We start from the raw sequence: 18,159 nt of genomic DNA on the forward strand, positions 1-18,159 counted from the left end.
AAATATCTTTTTTTATTTTTATAAAAATCTTGTGACTCACTTATCTATATACTATATATATGATACATAACTAAAGGGTAAATACAATTATTGAAGCATATGGTACCATCCTCGTTAAGGATATAAAAGTCATTTTAATATTGAATCTCATGTGTATTTTTTGTTTCTTCAAATAGTTACAATTTTAATCTCTTAAATTTAAATAATAGTTATCCTTTATCTTTTACCTATATATTATTATAATTTCATTTTTAACCCAACTTCCCCCTGATTATTAAACGGTCATAACTTTTTCATACGTCAATATTTTTTAAAAATATTTGCTCCATAAAAACGAGCATTTTATTCTCTTTAATTTGATTACCATATTGCTATAGTTTTCGAAGTTAACAAAAATTGTATTGGGGTGTGTTGCAGTCCGGTTTTGATGATTTTACATTAAACTATGAGCTCAACCGTTAGTAAACGTTTTTTCTCATCAAAAATCGAAATTGAACCGTTGAAAATTAAAACCCAACCAAGGCAAACCATTACCAATAGTAAGGTTCCGATTTGGTTTATACTTCGATAATAAATTGAGTTTAAAATAAGAATTATTAATCTATCTATACATTCATTTCAAATTAAGCACCAACTAAGAAGCTATTTAAGAAAATCATAATATAAACAAAGATAATTTTGATCACGTAAATGATAAACCTTATTAGAATAAATAGAAGACAAATCATAACAAGAACAAAACCGACAAAAATCATACCAAAATTTAGACTAAACTAAAGTTGATCGGCTAAACAAACTTCGTAACCGATGATTGTTGAGAGGGTGGATTTGCGAACTTGAAATGCTGTTAACTAACTCCTTTTATACTCCAAAATATCTTCACTCGGCACTTCAACTTACAATAGTCTCACAGTTTTTGTTGTATTTAATGATTTAATCCACATATAATAAGAAAAATGCATATGAACCAAGTTAAGCTTAACTTATAGTAGTCTTTGATTTCAACATGTTAATTACTATCACTCTGTGTGCAATTAGAAAACCGTTCTCTTATAAAGAACCATAATTTCATTACAATACGTGACACATAAAAGTATACATATTCTCGCGTACTAGTTATCTTTTTCTCTATGGGTGTTGTTACTCTTTTTCTTCCATTGTTTCATTTATCCTTAGTTTTTCGGTTATTTTCAAAATCTTCATAATCTGTTGATTAAATACAAAAATGATTAAGTCACGTCAAAAGCAAGATAAGACGTATTTATAACTTTGTAATTGGCACGAGCTGTCAATTACTAAAAGTGAATATGGTCCGCTCATAGAAACACTTTGAGATCTTGAACGATCATCTCATTCCATTTTGAAAGGATATAATGATTACCATTTAGAGCTTTTGATATCAATGGCCATTTAGGCTATTCGTTGTCGTATGGCAAAGGAGGCGTCATCTAGCCACCTCACCAGCTAAGAGCACGCCATATCACAACACCCCAAATGTTATTCCGGCAGCAAACTAGTACGCTCCCACTAACAACCAATCCTTCTTTTTAACTAGTCCCACTAACCCCACGAAGTTTAAATTAACGGATTTAAACGGATGACTAGTTATTGCCCAATAGCCTATGTAGCAATGCCACAAGTTTCATGACAAAAAAACATGGCCAACAAACACAATCAACTTCACAAACACAAACTTCAAAATCTTGATACATAGCAATAAACATTAAAAAAAATCTCATAAAAATCCTCTCAAATCTCTACATACAAATTATGCAGAAGCAAGTAAAATTTCAACAGTTTGTATAACTAAACATCAATAACATACTCTACTTCCCTATAAAAACATCCAAAGCTTGTTACATATTACTACTACTCATCCCTTCCTTAACCAACCGATCAATCGATCTTCACCGAAGAGTAAATGAGCCTCGTGAACCAGAAGCACGCGTAGAACCCAATCGTACCCGTCAGCACAAAGAAAGCATACGATGCAATCAACATATACCCGAAGTACAAGATACCCGAAACCGGCTTTGTGATGTTAAGCTTGGTGAAGAAATAAAAGATGGAGTATAAAAACAGATACAAAGCCGACGAACCCGACGTTAAATATGATCTCCACCACCAAAGATAGTCCTCACTGCAGAGCTGGAAGTAGCATAACACGATGGTGATTTCCGCACACGTCACGATTAATATCACAAACACGATGAAAAGGAAACCAAAGATGTAGTAGAACTGTTGTAACCAGATCGATGTTAGGATGAAAAAGAGCTCAATGAAGACCGCACCGAACGGAAGTATTCCACCGATCAGAATCGAGAAAGCTGAGCTCATGTACCAAGCTTGTTCGGGTATTTGTCTCGGGATCTTATTGGTTTTCACTGGGTCTTCGAGTGCGGGCTTTTTAAACCCGATATAACTTCCGACGAAAACGAGTGGGACCGAGATCCCGAACCATAGGAAAACCAAAGCAAACATGGTACCGAACGGGACCGCACCGGACGACTTCTCACCCCAGATTAACGCATTGAGTACGAAAAAGATGGTAAATGCGATACCCGGGAACATGAAGGCGGTTTTGAGAGTGATTGATTTCCATTCGGTTCCTTTGAACGATTTGTAAAGACGAGCCGACGCGTACCCGCCAAAGATACCCATGAGAACCCAGAGTATGAGTAGAGCCGTCATGAGCCCGCCTCGGTTAGACGGGGAAAGAAATCCGAGTACCGCAAATATCATGGCGAGTAATATCATACCGAAGAATTGAACACCGGTTCCGACATAAACGCAAAGTAAATCCGAGTTAACCGGAGGGCGGAACACGTCTCCGTGAACCAACTTCCAGCCCGTTTCTTCTTGGGCTTCTTCTTGTGTTTCTAACTGGTTGTACTTTGAAATGTCGCGGTAAAGTGTTCTTAACATGATCATGGCTACCATACCCGATAAGAAAAGAACGATCATAAGCGAGTTAACGATGGAAAACCAGTGAACCTGATCATCTGCCATTAGAAGATAAGTGTCCCATCTGGATGCCCATTTGATATTACTTTCCTATATATAAAACACAATAGTTATGATTAGTCATTACTAAAACAATACCAATCTTAAATCTTTTAAATAAAGCGTTTTTAAAGATTGTATGCATTAAAAATAGTTTGGACAACTCTCAACCCATTTAAAAGAATCCATTTATGCTAAAATTTTTTACTTAAAAAACTTTTGAGATATTGGTATATAACAAAACCAAAATTATGCCTGTAAACATAACGAACATTAAGTAAACTGTTCATAAACACATGTCTCGTTCGTTCGTTTATGTACATTAATGTTTGTTAGTATATGTTGTTTAACGTAATTTATTTACATAAGTATATAAAATTTTAAGCCAATTTAGTCTGGTTATAATATATTTTTAAGCCTCACCCGACATTTTTATGTTCGTGCTTACTTATAATTAGTGTTCATTTACTTATGTTCGTTTATCTATACTCAGTTATGTCCATTCGTCAATGTACATGAACTGTTCGTGTATATCATTAACGAACGAACATAAACAAACGTGAACATGAACAAGAAATGCCGATTTGTTTAATTGTTCGTGTTCGATAGTTTGCTCGATTAAGGTTAAATGAACAAACACAAACATGCTCCATTCGTGAGTTGAAAATGCAAAATCCAAATGATAATAAAAGTGATATCTTTAAACTAAGACTTACCTGGAAATCAACATCATAAGTGAATATAACTTCTTTGTTATTTTCAACTTCTTGTGGAGGATCAGAGGCCGAGACGGTCCGTTTAGCATGTGCGTCACATGTCGTTAGGCGGTTCTTGTCGTTCCACTTTCCATCATATTGATGCTTCACACTGGATCCAACCAAATAATCACAGTTCAGTCAGTTTTATAAGTGGTAAGTCAACCCATTTGACAACTTCAGGTTGATGGCGAGTCAAAGAATCATTACCTGTAAGCATTAACTTCAAATCCCACGATTCTTGCGGAGTCTATTTGAATGTCCCTGTGATACTTGACTATGAATGTCAAATGATTGTTGATAAAATACTTTTCTTCCTTTGTCTGCAGATACACATAAGTTACCGTAAAACTGATGAATAACAGATAATTAAAAAAAAACAGTTAAATTTGATTTAGTTATACTTACTCCTGCATATTGTATTTTATGTCCAACAAAATATCCATGTTGATATATAACGGGCGAATCTTTTTCCAGCCTTGCCATTGGAACAACCAAAGGTAGATTATCTAATATCCTGTCAATAAACAATAACCAAAAATAAGAGATTGCGTGAAACGGGAATAAAGATTATCCCATATTATGCTGAAATGGAGGTTAAATAAGTATATTTGCTATAACATGACAAATCAAATGAGGTGTGAAGTAACTTACATGTTAACTCTATACTCGTCATCGATCTTCTCCTTAAACTCTTTGGCTTTCTTCTCATCAAGTACTACGCGACACACAACATTACACATCTGTGGAACTCGCATTTGAAACTGCAACAGAAATGTAATTAAAAACATTGCGTAACAAGAAACATAATAAGAAAATCTCCAAAAATTATAATTTTTTTACCTCATATGGAGAATTTTCAATACGATCACCACGAAGAACCTCACCAAGATTCTCGGCACTGTCGACTATTTTATGAGGGCGACAATAAGGTATGGAGTAGTAAGAATAAGGAAGCTGAGTCTTTGTAGAAGCCAATTTGTTAACTTTTACCCTCAGAGTATCTCCCTGCAACATAATAATAAGTACATATTGCATAATTACAGATACACATTTGATGAAGCTTGTAACATAGAATGCATAATTACATATGGCCATAAACAGCAAAACATACAACAAAATGACATGAAAAACATTGTTTAATCATTGACCGTGAATTTTTTTTTTTTTTCAATTAACAGTTACAAACTAAGATTTATTTTCCATATTACAGTTACAAAAGTAACACTATAATGCATGAAACTTATTGTCACGCACAGTCGTTTACTGTTCAATAAAGATGTGTTAATTCAAGAACATCATGCATGAGATGTTGTCAACTTCAAATTTCCAGTAAAAGCTTTTCGTGAATGCATACACGCATATACTGCATTAATTCGAGAGCATTAAGCATGAGATGTTGCCAACTTCAAATTTACAGTAAAAGTTTTCCATGAATGCATACACTCGTATAGCCGTATACAAATCAGGTCTTGGTATTTGAGGTGTAATAGTATTACAAGACTGTTAGTTTTCTTTAAGCAATAGGTTTTCCATAATGCATAAAGATCCCACCTAGTGAACATACAAGATCTACGGTCCCAAAGCTAATAACCTTAGCTTTTATCTATAGTCATCATAACATACATAATCCACATTATGAAAAACAATAATCACAAATTCACAATAATGAAAGATCGATAACTACAAGCCAAGATTTCAAAAGCTTCCGGCTAATAAAACATAAACTCTACCCGCGGATCTTCATTAATACCGCGCACGCGCATCATGCTTGCGAACAGACCAGTCAATTAATAAAATCAGATCAATTTCATGAACATAACCAATAACTACAAGCTAACATTATAAATACAATAATCACAAACTCACAATAATGAAAGATCGATAACTACAACCCGAGTATCAAAAGCTTCCGGCAACAAAACGTATTATCTACCCACGAATCTTCAATAACTTACGCACACGCGCATCAGACTCTCGAACGGTCCATCCAATTAATCAAATCATATCAATTTCATATTCATACTCATCATAGCATACATAATCTAAATTTAATTTATCAGTAGCCACTAAACACTACAATCAAAACAATTATAATCTTGAAACAATGACTACAAACCCCAACATTTCAAGATCTAAACCCACAATCACAAATTCACGAACAATTCAATCAACCCATCAAATGATTCAAGCCCAATACAATAATAATAACATAAAGATCTGATTTTTAATACCTTGAAGAAATCTTGAGGAGCGACACCGGGAAGGTAGAACGAGAGTCCGTGGATTGATAAGAGAAGAAGGAAACAGATCCGTAAGTGAAGACCCAGATGCGACTGAGTGCCCATGTCATGCAATTGAAGAAGCTTTCAGATCTGTGTGTGAGTTGTGAGTTTGGTTTTAATGGTGGAAACCTGCTGCTGCAGCTGCACCTAATTGGGGATCGGGAAGATGAGTGGAGATTGGCGATGGTTGTATTATTCTCAGCCGTTGGATTTGTTTTTATGGGATTTATTATTATTATTATTATTATTATTATTATTATTATTAGTTACGGGTTTGATGTTTTATTAGTAATCTCGGGTTTGATTCATGCTTCCGGCATTTAATTACAGATGTTTTAGGGTGATGATAGCCTAGGTGAGTATGTGGTTTTCACTTGTTGGATCTTTAAACTGAACGGGTTTTATCTCACCGCACTATCATGTCTTCGAACGAGCGTTCACTGGCGTTGCCACGTTGGCCTTAGGTGAGGGTTTTCCCTGAACGAAAGACAAGTGTATGTTGATTTGAGTACTTTAGTCGGTGGTTCGTTTAGAGGATTCTTTTGTCGTTCAAAAAAAAAAGTTTTTACCGTCGAGTACTCGTACTCCTTTTTCTTTTTGTAATAGGGGTGTGATCAGTTTTAAACGGTTGAAGTCGCCAGTTTTATTAATAATGATGTGAACAGTTCGGTTCAGTTCGTTATGATTACTAGTCTAACTAAAGGCACTAGTTAATCTGTTTTATTAAATGGTCGGTTTTCGGTCAATCTGTTCGGTTTATTCGATTAGTTTGTTGGTTTTGGGTTAGTTTATCGGTGAGTTTTGGTTATTAACCAAAATCAGACATGGGCTATAATTTTAGCTTAGAAATACATGAAATATCGATATAAAAACATGAAATACATGAACTTGAGGTATTAAGGCTATAAATATATAAACATGTGAATGGTTCGGTTAGCTTTAGTTAACCGAGGATACAAAAGAACACCGGATAACTAATTTTTTATTTTTGGTTAATCAGTTTTCAGTTCGCTTTTGGTAAACAGTTCAGTTATTGCTCACCTCTAAACAAGCGTCACGATTCTATTTTCGTAAGATCAAACACCCCGACATGACCATATAAGATAATGTGAGATGTTATACGGGCTAGTGTAACCTTATTAATTGATTGTTTTAACGGTGGCGTGTTATGCCAAAATCATACGATGTGTATGATATATTTTGTTTATACAACTCATATGATGTGACAAATTTGATTTGTGAAGGTTACACAAAAGGCATGCTAATGCGTATATTTGACGGTGTATGTATAAAAACACCTTTGTTGCAACAAAATCTCATAAACTAATTTATTTAAAGTATAATTTGTTATTTTAGCAAATATAGTTGGTTAAATATTGTTTTATATAGAAACCATCATTAATAGTTAGTTAAATATTTATGAGATTGCTTAAATGAAGGGATTGTGGTTGCTTCACATAGAAATTTTGCAGCCCAAGAAGCTCACACGACACTCGTTTTGGTAGTGTGTAACTATCGCCACTTAATATTTTTTTAAAAATCATTTATATTTTGTGACAAAAGATTTGATAGCATAAAGAAATATGATAGATAATGTATAACCTTCACTAAAGTGCAAAATGATGAATCCTATCTCAAGCTTTGTTGTGACAAAAGATTTGGTGTAGTGTTTAGCGTAACACTGCTAACGCTTTTGTTGTATTTTGTCGATACAAAAGATTTGGTTTAGTGTTTAATCAAGTATCACTAATGCTCGAGTGTTTGGCTTTTGATACGAGACACAAAGCAACATCGTGTCTGTGTGGCAGGTGGATGACGCCCGGGTCGAGACCACAACACTCAGTCTTACGTTTACAAAACAAAATTGTTAAATAGATAGTATTTGAAACTAAAGATATTGAACAATATTCAAGATATGGAAGGTAGTTGTGTGACCGTGGCATGCTTAGCCATATATCTCTTATTATATATCAATGCATTTAATTTCCACCTTCATTGTGTATTGAATTACATATCTTTTATGTATATTGTCCTCACAATAAGTTAAAGTCACTTGTAATGATTGTGTTTGGATGGGGTTCAGATGAAGGGGAAGATAATATCAGTTTTTGATAAAAAGTTTAGAATACGATGTGAAGCTGATATGACGGTTTTAAGACGTCCAACTTTGAAGATGCTCTAAAGTAGTGAACGTAAGTTGATCATAGATCCTATTCAAAGGTTGGATATCTAAGAGCACCACCAAACGGTTTTACCGTTTTAGATGTTTATTTTACCATAGTAATTTTATAATTTTTTCTATTAATGTATAAACTTTCAACTATTATACAAATTAATTTATATTGTATAACTTTAACAATTTATAGCCTAGACTTAACAATTTAACTTTTGAATTACTAAAATTTAAATGGTAATTAGAGACAAATGAAGTAAATTGGCTTGGTAACTGTTATTTATCATTTGATGAGCCTTAGACCATGCGTATCGGGCGACTTGTTTGCGATAAGGGGCGAGAACACCACCCACAATGGTGGGGACATAGATTTGTCGACGTGTTATTTTTTTGGATGATATTATTATATTAGCATGTGTGATGTGATAGGGCATATTTGGCTACAACACTCATTTGCTAAAGTGACACCTCGTGTCAAAAATCCTTCCATTTTATTGCATCCACTACACATAGATTTATAGTTATTTAAATGAGGAGTCTAAAAATATGAAAATTCAATTAAAATTAAAACAATTACTTCATAACATACCAAATCAAGAAGTATAAAACAGATCAACCAATTAATAAACACATAAATAAAAATTAACAATATGTCTTTCAACAAAAAGACCATAATCCAAGCAAAAGTCTAATCAAACACATAAAAACATATAGAAGTTAAAAACCAACCATAAAACAAACCAACATAGCCATAATAACCGTGGCAACACCAACAACCCCGACACTCGGTGCACCCGAACCCGATTTAGGAGATTCTGAGGGAGTTTGTGCCGGTGGAGGTGACACGACCGGTGAACCTTTAGGCGATAGAGTTGGTGGTAGAGTTGGTGATGGTGTGCTATGTTTATGTGACAAAACCCTGACCTCCAATTTCTCACCCTTCTCACAATGTCCTTCAGCACCACTAATGAAAAAGACTGCCCGACTTGTCCATCTTAACCTTCGAGTTGCCATCGGTGTATTGTTTAATCGGCTTTGCTTTGTTACATTTGTTGTAGTCCCCTTCCTCCACTTCCAACACCAAATCAGTATTCGGGTCATATTTAAACACTGAAAAATTAAAAAATCTCATAAGCTATTCTGTATTATTGATAACTATGGACTTTTTTTTTTCGTTTTCTATAGTGAAAGATGTAAAATCAAATAAACAAAATCAACATTTAAAATCGTTCTAATAACATTGAACAAATAATAAAAGTTATATCACGTATAAAAAAGAAAAGAAAATCACCTAGTACATCTCCGATCTTAAATCTTTCAAGCCTAGCCCACTCATTTAACCCGTTAGGAGACGTAGGGATACGCCACGAGGCCTCTTTTCCACCAACCACAATCTCAATTGCTTCGTGCGCCACAAAATTCATCGAAAACGATACCAAACCCGTTATAAAACACAAGACAAAAAACCTAGATGAACCCATTTTCTCAAGAAGACCAAAATATCAAAGTAAAAGATTATTGTTATTATTTTAATTTTACTTTGAAGAATGGTTTACTTGTGAGGTAAAAGAGTCCAATTTATAGATGCTTGGGAAATATCCAGGTTGTAAATATTGCCACGTCAGAGTCGTGGCCTCATAGATTGGTGTAGCCGTTTTAGGAATTGAGATTATATCGTACTTGATAATAACGATTTTATTCAAAATTAAGCCGTTTCATTTTTAATAGTGGTTATTATAAATCTTAAATATGGTCAATTTAGAAATAAATTGATGGGTATTCAATACAATTTAATATGTTAACTTCTTTATTTTTTTTAATTCAGTTTTGTTGGGAATTGGGTATATTTTTATATTTATTGGAATTGAATTTTGACCATTTATTGATTCAACAAATTTTTTTAGCAAAGGACTTTAATGTTCTGGTGACTTTCTCTAGGACATGTAGTTGGTTTGAGTGTCGTTTGTGATAAAATGTTGTGTGCGACCAGAGGTTCTGTCAATAGATGTATCCGGATGGTCAGACTTTGTTGGTTGTTTAAAAAAATTGATAAGATTTTTATTTTTATTATTATTTACCATTACTACTACTACTAATAATAATAATAACAACAACAATAACAACACCAGCAACTGTGTCCGTTTAACTTTGAAGTAATGTATCATACCAAATTACAAATGGACCTTTTTTTTTTCTATCCAGTTTTTTTCTATCCAGCATTCCAGCCCACAAAATGAGCAATGCTGTTTATTTCTTTATTTCCTACTAATTATAGGTTTATGGAATTAAATAATAATACTTAAAAACTTTTTTTTTTCTCCGACTTGGATGTTATCATGTTGGTGGTATTTATAGAAGTTTATGGGGTTGATTTGGAAGGTCAATTATTCGACTTTTGGTAAGAATAGTAATTGATAATGATAAATTGAAACACCCCATCATCTAATCAGCAACAATAACTACTAATATTTATGTCATCAACTCTGAGTAGATTTTTCAATTATAATTTGTGTGACAAATTTTCATATCCTCCAACTTATATGATTTAAAATTTAATGACTTGTAGTATTTGATGATCCACCAATCGTTGCTTTTTGTATGTTCCTTGTTATACCTTAACCGTATGTTATTACATTTTCAAATGAGGTGGTTATGCAAAGGAAGATACATGATGCAACAAATGAAGTAAACCCATAATTTGAGTTAGTGGAAAGCTGATTCAAGTGTTTTTAGATGTATCCATCACATGAACATTTTCATATCACACCGCAGTAAAATAGTGTTTATAGTATATACACACATGCGCGGATAAAAACCAAAAATATTCATTACGGATTTTTTTACTAAATTTTACATAATTAATCTGTTTGGGTATTTCTTCTTAAAATGGTATTCGGTTCCCTCGTTAGTTCGATGCACAGGTTATATGTAAAACAAAAAAAAAATACAGATTTAGCCGAACCCATTGTAAACTGTGGCCCCGTCACTGATCTTCAACACATCATGTATAACTATACATCCTGTTGTTATAGATGGTGTTACATATTCATGTTTATCGTTTTTTATATCTTTACTATGATTGTAATCAAGTAAAGTATTGAATGTTAATTGCTTTGTGACATATTGGATTCATTCATATTCATGATTATCATAATTTCTTGGTGGGGATTGTGCTTAATTAGTGTCCAAAATTATATCAATCAAATCAAGTGAAATGGTGAACATCGTTATCAAATATAAAGTTAACATATTTAAAAATTAACCTAAGGCAGAAAGATTGCTTATGCTACATTTTCACAGCCGAGATTAATTATATTGTATATCTTGTTTCCCTTAATTGATTATCAATCTTGTGACATTTGTCAATTTTGGGTTATTTTATACTTGTATTCTTAATATAAACTCGACCCGTTTTGTATCCCGAACCTTTCGATATTATCAAAATGATGAATTATATGTTAAATATTTGTTTTATAGTTGTTGGATAAAAAAAACACCCTTTTCGGTTCTTAAAATTCCCCGAAAACGCTCAAAACGAACTCCAGGGACTAAAACTATCAAAATGGAGACTTGAAGGACCCATTTGTAGTTTGTGCTTCTTAGGTCTATAACCAACCCATTTTCATGAAACACCCTTTATGAAAGACCCATTCAACTTACTCTATATATACACACCCGTCTTCTTCATTTGTGCTTGCTCATTTCTTCATTTCTCTCTCAAATTCTTGAATTCTAAGGTTGTTCTTCATAAGCTAAATCTTTCATTTTAACTAACTTCTCAACACTTAAAGCTTGATGTTACAACATATATATAATATACACTCCTTGTTTACCTTCGGTCTTTCATTTCTCCGGTCTCGGCCGATTGAAATGTCGGGCTAGGAAGGCAAGGTTACATGGAGGACTTTGTAGTCCTTGTTTATATATTTAACAAATCTAACCATATAACTTGTTATACTTGCTTAACTTCTACATATTTTAGTTTATTGTTCATATTTGTCAAGTTCCATGGTATTGGGTATGTGGTGACTAGCCTCGGTTTCATCCCGAGTTGAGAACCGAACCAAAAACCGAACTTTTGTTTAAAAGCATTATTGTTAACTTTTTGAATGTAAAACTTGAGTATTGTTATTTATAAGTTATTTTACAAGTTCCATGGTAATTGGGTATGTGGTAACCATCCTCGGTCTTATTCCGAGTCAAGGACCGAACCAAAAACCGAACTTTTGTTTAAAAGCTTTATTGTTAACTTTTTGAATGTAAAACTTAAGTATTATTATTTATAAGTTATTTTACAAGTTCCATGGTAATTGCGTATGTGGTAACCATCCTCGGTCTTATTCCGAGTCAAGGCCCGAACCAAAAACCAAACTAAACCGAGTTCACTCGCTTAAGACACACAAGTGTGTTTTTAGCCACCAAAACTCATATTTTTTTTCAAGATTATATTTTAAATCAATTTTAGTTAGTTTCTAAACATACTTGGCATGTCGGTAACCAACTTGATCTTATAACAAGTTCGAACCGATAAGGTCGTATACTCGCTTAACGAACGTTAAGGTTCTTCACAATAGAACTACATACTTGGTTAATTATATTTTGATTTTATTGAGTTATCTCATAACATTTATTATTTTGGGAAGTTAACTGTGAGCTTGGTCAATTATCAAGTCTCGAACCGACAAACCCGAACACTCGTTTAAACCTCGTTTTGGGTATTCTTATAACCAAGGGTTTTGCAATATCGCATTTTAACCCACATTATTACTTAACATAGGTTGAGTAAAAAAAAAGGAAAAAAACTAATGAATAGAATACCGAGACCCGGTTTCGAGTAAACTTATTTTACAAAACTCGTTTATTTAATTTCTCAAATATTTACATTTTAAATCATAAACTTTATTATTTACTTTATTTGTCATGTATTTTATTTTAAACCCTTCCAAGACTACCTACTAACACAAGACCCGTTTAATATAGGTCTTGCTCGTTAAACCGATCTCTCCGATTATTCACGACACTATCTTTCAAGTTACTTGTTAATGTGAGTACTTTTTCATCCCCCGTTTTCCATCTTTCGTTTTGGGGTTGACATTGCATACTTATTCAAATTCAAATGATTTATACTTGAGTCTTAAACCACAACACGTATTGTATATGTTTACTTAAATAAATGCTCGATTTGGTGTTATATGTTTTACATGATTATGTGCAAATTCTTGAATGCTAAGGCGGGTAGCCTCTTGAATGCTAAGGCGGGTAGCCTCATCAAAGTATGATCATACGTTAATTCCGAGTATTTATGGTATCCCCATATAGAAAGGTGTCGTCAATGTATTCTTATTGACGATTTCATTATTGTCGTCAATGTATTCTTATTGACGGTTTTATTATTTAAATTGTTGCTATTATTTATTGTTTTCATATACTAGTTGTGGATTTCATACTATATACTTATTGTCCAAAACTATGAAAATTGCTCACCAACCTTCGTGTTGACAAGCTCTATTTTATGCAATGTTACAGGTTTGATGTTAGCTTGATTGGATTACTTGAAGAAACTTATTATCTTGGCTTTAGGATATTAGAAAATAAAAGAACAAGTTATTTGTTTATCTATCTATTTGGCATTTTGTATGAACAATTGTTGTGTTATTTATGATGATATGGATTTAAATGAGTTGTTTAAATATTGTAACTTTATAGTGTCATTGTGCAATGAGCAATCATGTCGTGCCTCGATGTTTCCGCCTTCATTGGTCGGGGTGTGACAAATCTTGTTTGGCATTATGTTCATCATCAAACTAAAACTTTTGGATTTGAATTAGGAGGTGTTTGGGTGAGCTTTTAAAATTATTTTTTGCTTATTTGCTTTTTGAAAAGCAAAAACAACTTTTGAAAAACTCTAATTTGAAGTTTTTGGAGGAGCTTTGTCAAACACATTTTGCTTTTCAACAAACAAACAAGCAAATAAACAAGTTTTAAAAGCTCACCCAAACACCCCCTTAATTAAAGCAAGACGTATGATATAACACACATGCTCGTTGTGCATTATGGCTTAATTAGACCGTGGGGTGGGCGGTTACGTAGCCGCCATCTATATAACACTTACAACAAAAGATACAAATGCAATATATGGTTCTTGCATATATCAACATATTTGTGGTTATGAAACAAACACTCTTCTATTTGTTTACATGAGTTTTATCTGTTGCATAGTATTTTATTAGTTTATATGGTTGGCTGAAGAAAATTTTATTGGGTCTATATTAGGACTGGCATATCGTGTATATCCGTGCATGATAAGACACGAACACGAAACATGTATATTTATGCACAACACTAAAACTTATCGTGTGCTCGTATTCCAAACCCAATCAAATTTTCTTTATGATAATTTAACTTTATGGTAAAAATAAAGGATGACAATTGTACAAGCATCCTATATGAAGGACTAAGAAGTAATTTAAGGCTAAAATAAAATGACATTTAATATTTGCAATAAACCCTCCCAACTTTTAAACTTCTATTTTTATACCCCAAAACTTTTAAGACTCTCTCTCTATCCTGTTCAACTGGTTTATAACACATGCTGACACCTTTGTCAGGTAATGTCAACCATGGTGGGTGAACCAAGATATGAAAGCACATAGAACATGTGAAATTACCATAATACCCTTTAGTTGCTAGATGGTGGATGAAAGATTCTTTTGTTTCCTTTTGTAACAGGATTACACACATACAGTGACACCCAACCAGAAAGTTTAATAAATTGACCCCTATCTTCCATGATTATTATAAAATTACAGCTTTACCCTTGTATGGCCCAAAAAGAAGAATCTTTCAAGCAAATAACAAGAAGGGTAAAATAGTAATTTTCACCACTGTCACCATCTCAAACAAAATATTAAAAGAAACCAGGCCTAAAAACAAGGTACAAGTTACAACCAACAACTGCAACATTCATCTCTCTCTTCAATCTTTATCTGTCAAGAAACAATTTTTATTAATTTTTTTTAATATTTACACATCTTTCATTTATATATATTTTTTATATACAGACAATAGTCATCAAAAAAACCAAGAAAAATGGAAACTTTAACACACCCATCATCAGAAATCAAAGAAAGATTAGTCCACACACACCACTTATCCTCTATGTCTCTTCAACTGGCCCATTTGGACCAAAATACATGTTAAAATGATAATCTTGAAAATGAAAAGAAATCATAATAAGAGTCTTCAAACTCCAACCAAACCAAACCCACCTCACACACACACACACAAAAACAAAGAGACCAAAATTAATTATGTTTGTTCCAGAAATACCCTTCTGCAACCCCCCAAAATTCTCCATCTTCATCACTCCATTGTCTACCAAACCAACCGATTTATGTGGGTTTTTGGGGCTTTCTCTTTGGTCATAGTTTCATCACCATCAACACAGAAGAAAACAGGAAAAAGCATATTTCTTTTTAAGTCTTTCTTTCTTTCTTTCTTTCTTTGTTCCACACCCCTCATAATAATAACAACTCTTTATCTCTCTCTCATCTTTATAATATTATTATTGTTATTATCATATTTGAGATCTGATGAGTAAGAAGATGAAAGGGGTTGCTTTTGATTCATCTTCTCATGGTGATATTAGGGCAAGATTTAAGCATCAAACCCTTGTTCAAGGTTATCTTGAGTTGCAAAAGGTATACCTTTTTTGTTGATCTCATCTTTTATGCTTCAAGATTTGTGTTTTTGGGCTTGGATTGATTTGTTTCCTTGTGGGTTCTTCTTGTTTTAATCATATGTTGTGATATGTTATGTAAGAATTCTTAATATTTCTTGATCTTATGTGTTATGTTTATGAATAGATCTATGTGTTATTTCAAGATTCTTGGGAAAAATCATGTTTTTTGTTAAAGAATTGATTTTTTTTTTAAACTATTGATCTATGCTTGCACCCTTGATTATTTAGGTGTATTTAGTTACAAACTTTTGGGTATTAGGGTTTGGATTTAGAAGTGATTAGCATAATTTTCTTGGCAAATCTTTGGTGCTTTATAGAAGGGTATTTATGTAATAAATCTTTTGTGTTTGAGTCTTTTTTGAAGTTAACTCGCTTATCGTATGATTTTTAAGTTGCGGTTGCTCGTGCGCTTTTTTCGAGTTTTAGTTGTTGATTTTAGTGTCATCATGATCTTTTTAGTATAATTAGATTTACTTACGACCACGTAGGAACGCGAATAAATATTGTTACGAGCTAGGAGTTGAGTAAACGCTCGTTCATGAATATTCGTAAATTGCTCTCGTTGATTTTTTACATGAGTACCATCAGCAGATTTCCAGTTTTATGTTAAAGAATTGATTTTTTTTAATTATTGATCTATGCTTGCACCCTTGATTATTTAGATATATTTTGTTAGTTACAAACTTTTGGGTATTAGGGTTTAGATTTAGAAGTGATTAGCATAAATTTCTTGGCAAATCTTTGGTGCTTTATTCATATATAGATATATAAGGGTATTTATGTAATAAATCTTTTGTGTTTTAGAGTCTTTGTTGAAGTTAACTCGGTTATCGTATGATTTTAAGCTGCGGTTGCTAGCGTGCTTTTTCGAGTTTTAATTATTTTATTGCCATCATGATCTTTTTAGTATAATCAGATTTACTTAAGACCGCGTAGGAACGAGAATAAATATTGTTACGAGCTAGGAGTTGAGTAAACGCTCGTTCATGAATATTCGTATTTTGCTCTCGTTGAATATTCATGTACGAGCGTTTGCTCTCGTTGATTTTTTAGGACATTTGTTTTTTTAGCACCAAAATAGTTAATATTTTACTGCATTTACAGGAAACAGAGGCTGCAAGAAACAGATTGGAAGCCACGAAGCAAAAGAAACGTACTTTAGAAGCTGAAGTTAGGTATGGTATCACCTAGTTAAATAATCTACAACATACTCAATTTAGCAATCATGAGATTTAATTTTCATCAAGATTCTAATTCTTGTTCTTGATTTTCTCAGATTCTTGAGGCGACGACACAAGTTTCTAAGGAAAACCAAACTGTCAATTCCACAACAAGTGAAATCACATAATGTTGAAACACTCCAATACAGAAAAAGCAATAAGGAGAAGCTTAACCCGAAAAAGGTGGCAACTTTGCCCAATTTACCCCTGATTCCCAACCAATTCCAGAGGGGAAACGCGTACACGAAGAAGAAAAACATCATTCCGAGTCAACCACTTCCCGTGTTTGACTTGGACCGGAATGTAAATTCGCATGGAAACAACTCGTCTCCAGTGGTTGATATTAACCAAAAATCAACTGTGGTTAAAGCTAAAGCGCCTATATTCGACTTGAACCAGATATCCGTACGTTAACTAAATTTTTTAACCATAAAAAACTTGTTTTGAAACGGTTAAAACGCTCGTTAAAGATTTCTAAACGTTTTATTGTTGGTTTATTTTCAGGTCGAAGAAGAAGAATTACAAGAGAGCTTTGATGATCAAAGGATAGAAATAGAACAACAAAATGATTTGAAGCTATCGGTATGTAGAAATGTCAGTGATGGTTCGACAAACCGATCAGGAAAGAGGAAGATATCATGGCAAGATCCGGTGGCTTTAAGGGTATGAACTAATGGTTAACTGGATGGATTAGGTTAAATCTATATACTTGAAGATCAAGACTTGAAGTTAATGTTTTGATGGTAACTTTATGGTTTATAAGAAATCTATGTAAAGAAAGGTTTGTGGGATTAGTGAGTCTTTTTGTTTTGTTTTGTCATATGGAAACAAGGATGATGAAAATGATATGAATGTATATGGTTATAAAATTATGTGTTTGACCACTTTGGCTGAGTAAACAAAAACATCTTTTTGGAAGAATTTTGTTTTTTGGGTTAATGTTTTGTCTGTTTAATCTTTATGTGCTAAGTTGTTTTCTTTG

General features: G+C 33.1%; 2 protein-coding genes and 1 pseudogene across 2 annotated transcripts; 1 reads left to right on the top strand and 2 right to left on the bottom strand.

Moving 5' to 3' along the window:
* Nucleotides 1–1,659: 1,659 nt before the first annotated feature.
* On the bottom strand, nucleotides 1,660–6,115 carry LOC143534480 (transmembrane 9 superfamily member 8-like). The gene is made up of 7 exons (XM_077028956.1): nucleotides 5,993–6,115; nucleotides 4,602–4,766; nucleotides 4,413–4,522; nucleotides 4,167–4,275; nucleotides 3,969–4,081; nucleotides 3,720–3,870; nucleotides 1,660–3,054 (listed from the first exon to the last, which is right to left on the bottom strand). The coding sequence occupies exons 1-7, from the start codon at nucleotides 6,104–6,106 to the stop codon at nucleotides 1,897–1,899; spliced, it is 1,920 nt and encodes a 639-aa protein (XP_076885071.1). The 5' UTR covers nucleotides 6,107–6,115; the 3' UTR covers nucleotides 1,660–1,896.
* A 2,818-nt stretch (nucleotides 6,116–8,933) lies between these two features.
* LOC143534481 (early nodulin-like protein 15) lies at nucleotides 8,934–9,697 on the bottom strand (annotated as a pseudogene).
* A 6,069-nt stretch (nucleotides 9,698–15,766) lies between these two features.
* Nucleotides 15,767–18,035, top strand: LOC143534461 (uncharacterized). Its single transcript, XM_077028942.1, has 4 exons — nucleotides 15,767–15,916; nucleotides 17,062–17,132; nucleotides 17,234–17,582; nucleotides 17,682–18,035. Exons 1-4 carry the CDS (start codon nucleotides 15,809–15,811, stop codon nucleotides 17,844–17,846), a joined length of 693 nt encoding a protein of 230 aa, XP_076885057.1. The 5' UTR covers nucleotides 15,767–15,808; the 3' UTR covers nucleotides 17,847–18,035.
* Nucleotides 18,036–18,159: the final 124 nt, after the last annotated feature.

Source organism: Bidens hawaiensis, unplaced genomic scaffold (genome assembly GCF_021521415.1).
Source record: "Bidens hawaiensis isolate Kalapana, Puna unplaced genomic scaffold, B.hawaiensis_p1.1 tig00010168_1, whole genome shotgun sequence".
NCBI lineage: Eukaryota > Viridiplantae > Streptophyta > Magnoliopsida > Asterales > Asteraceae > Bidens > Bidens hawaiensis.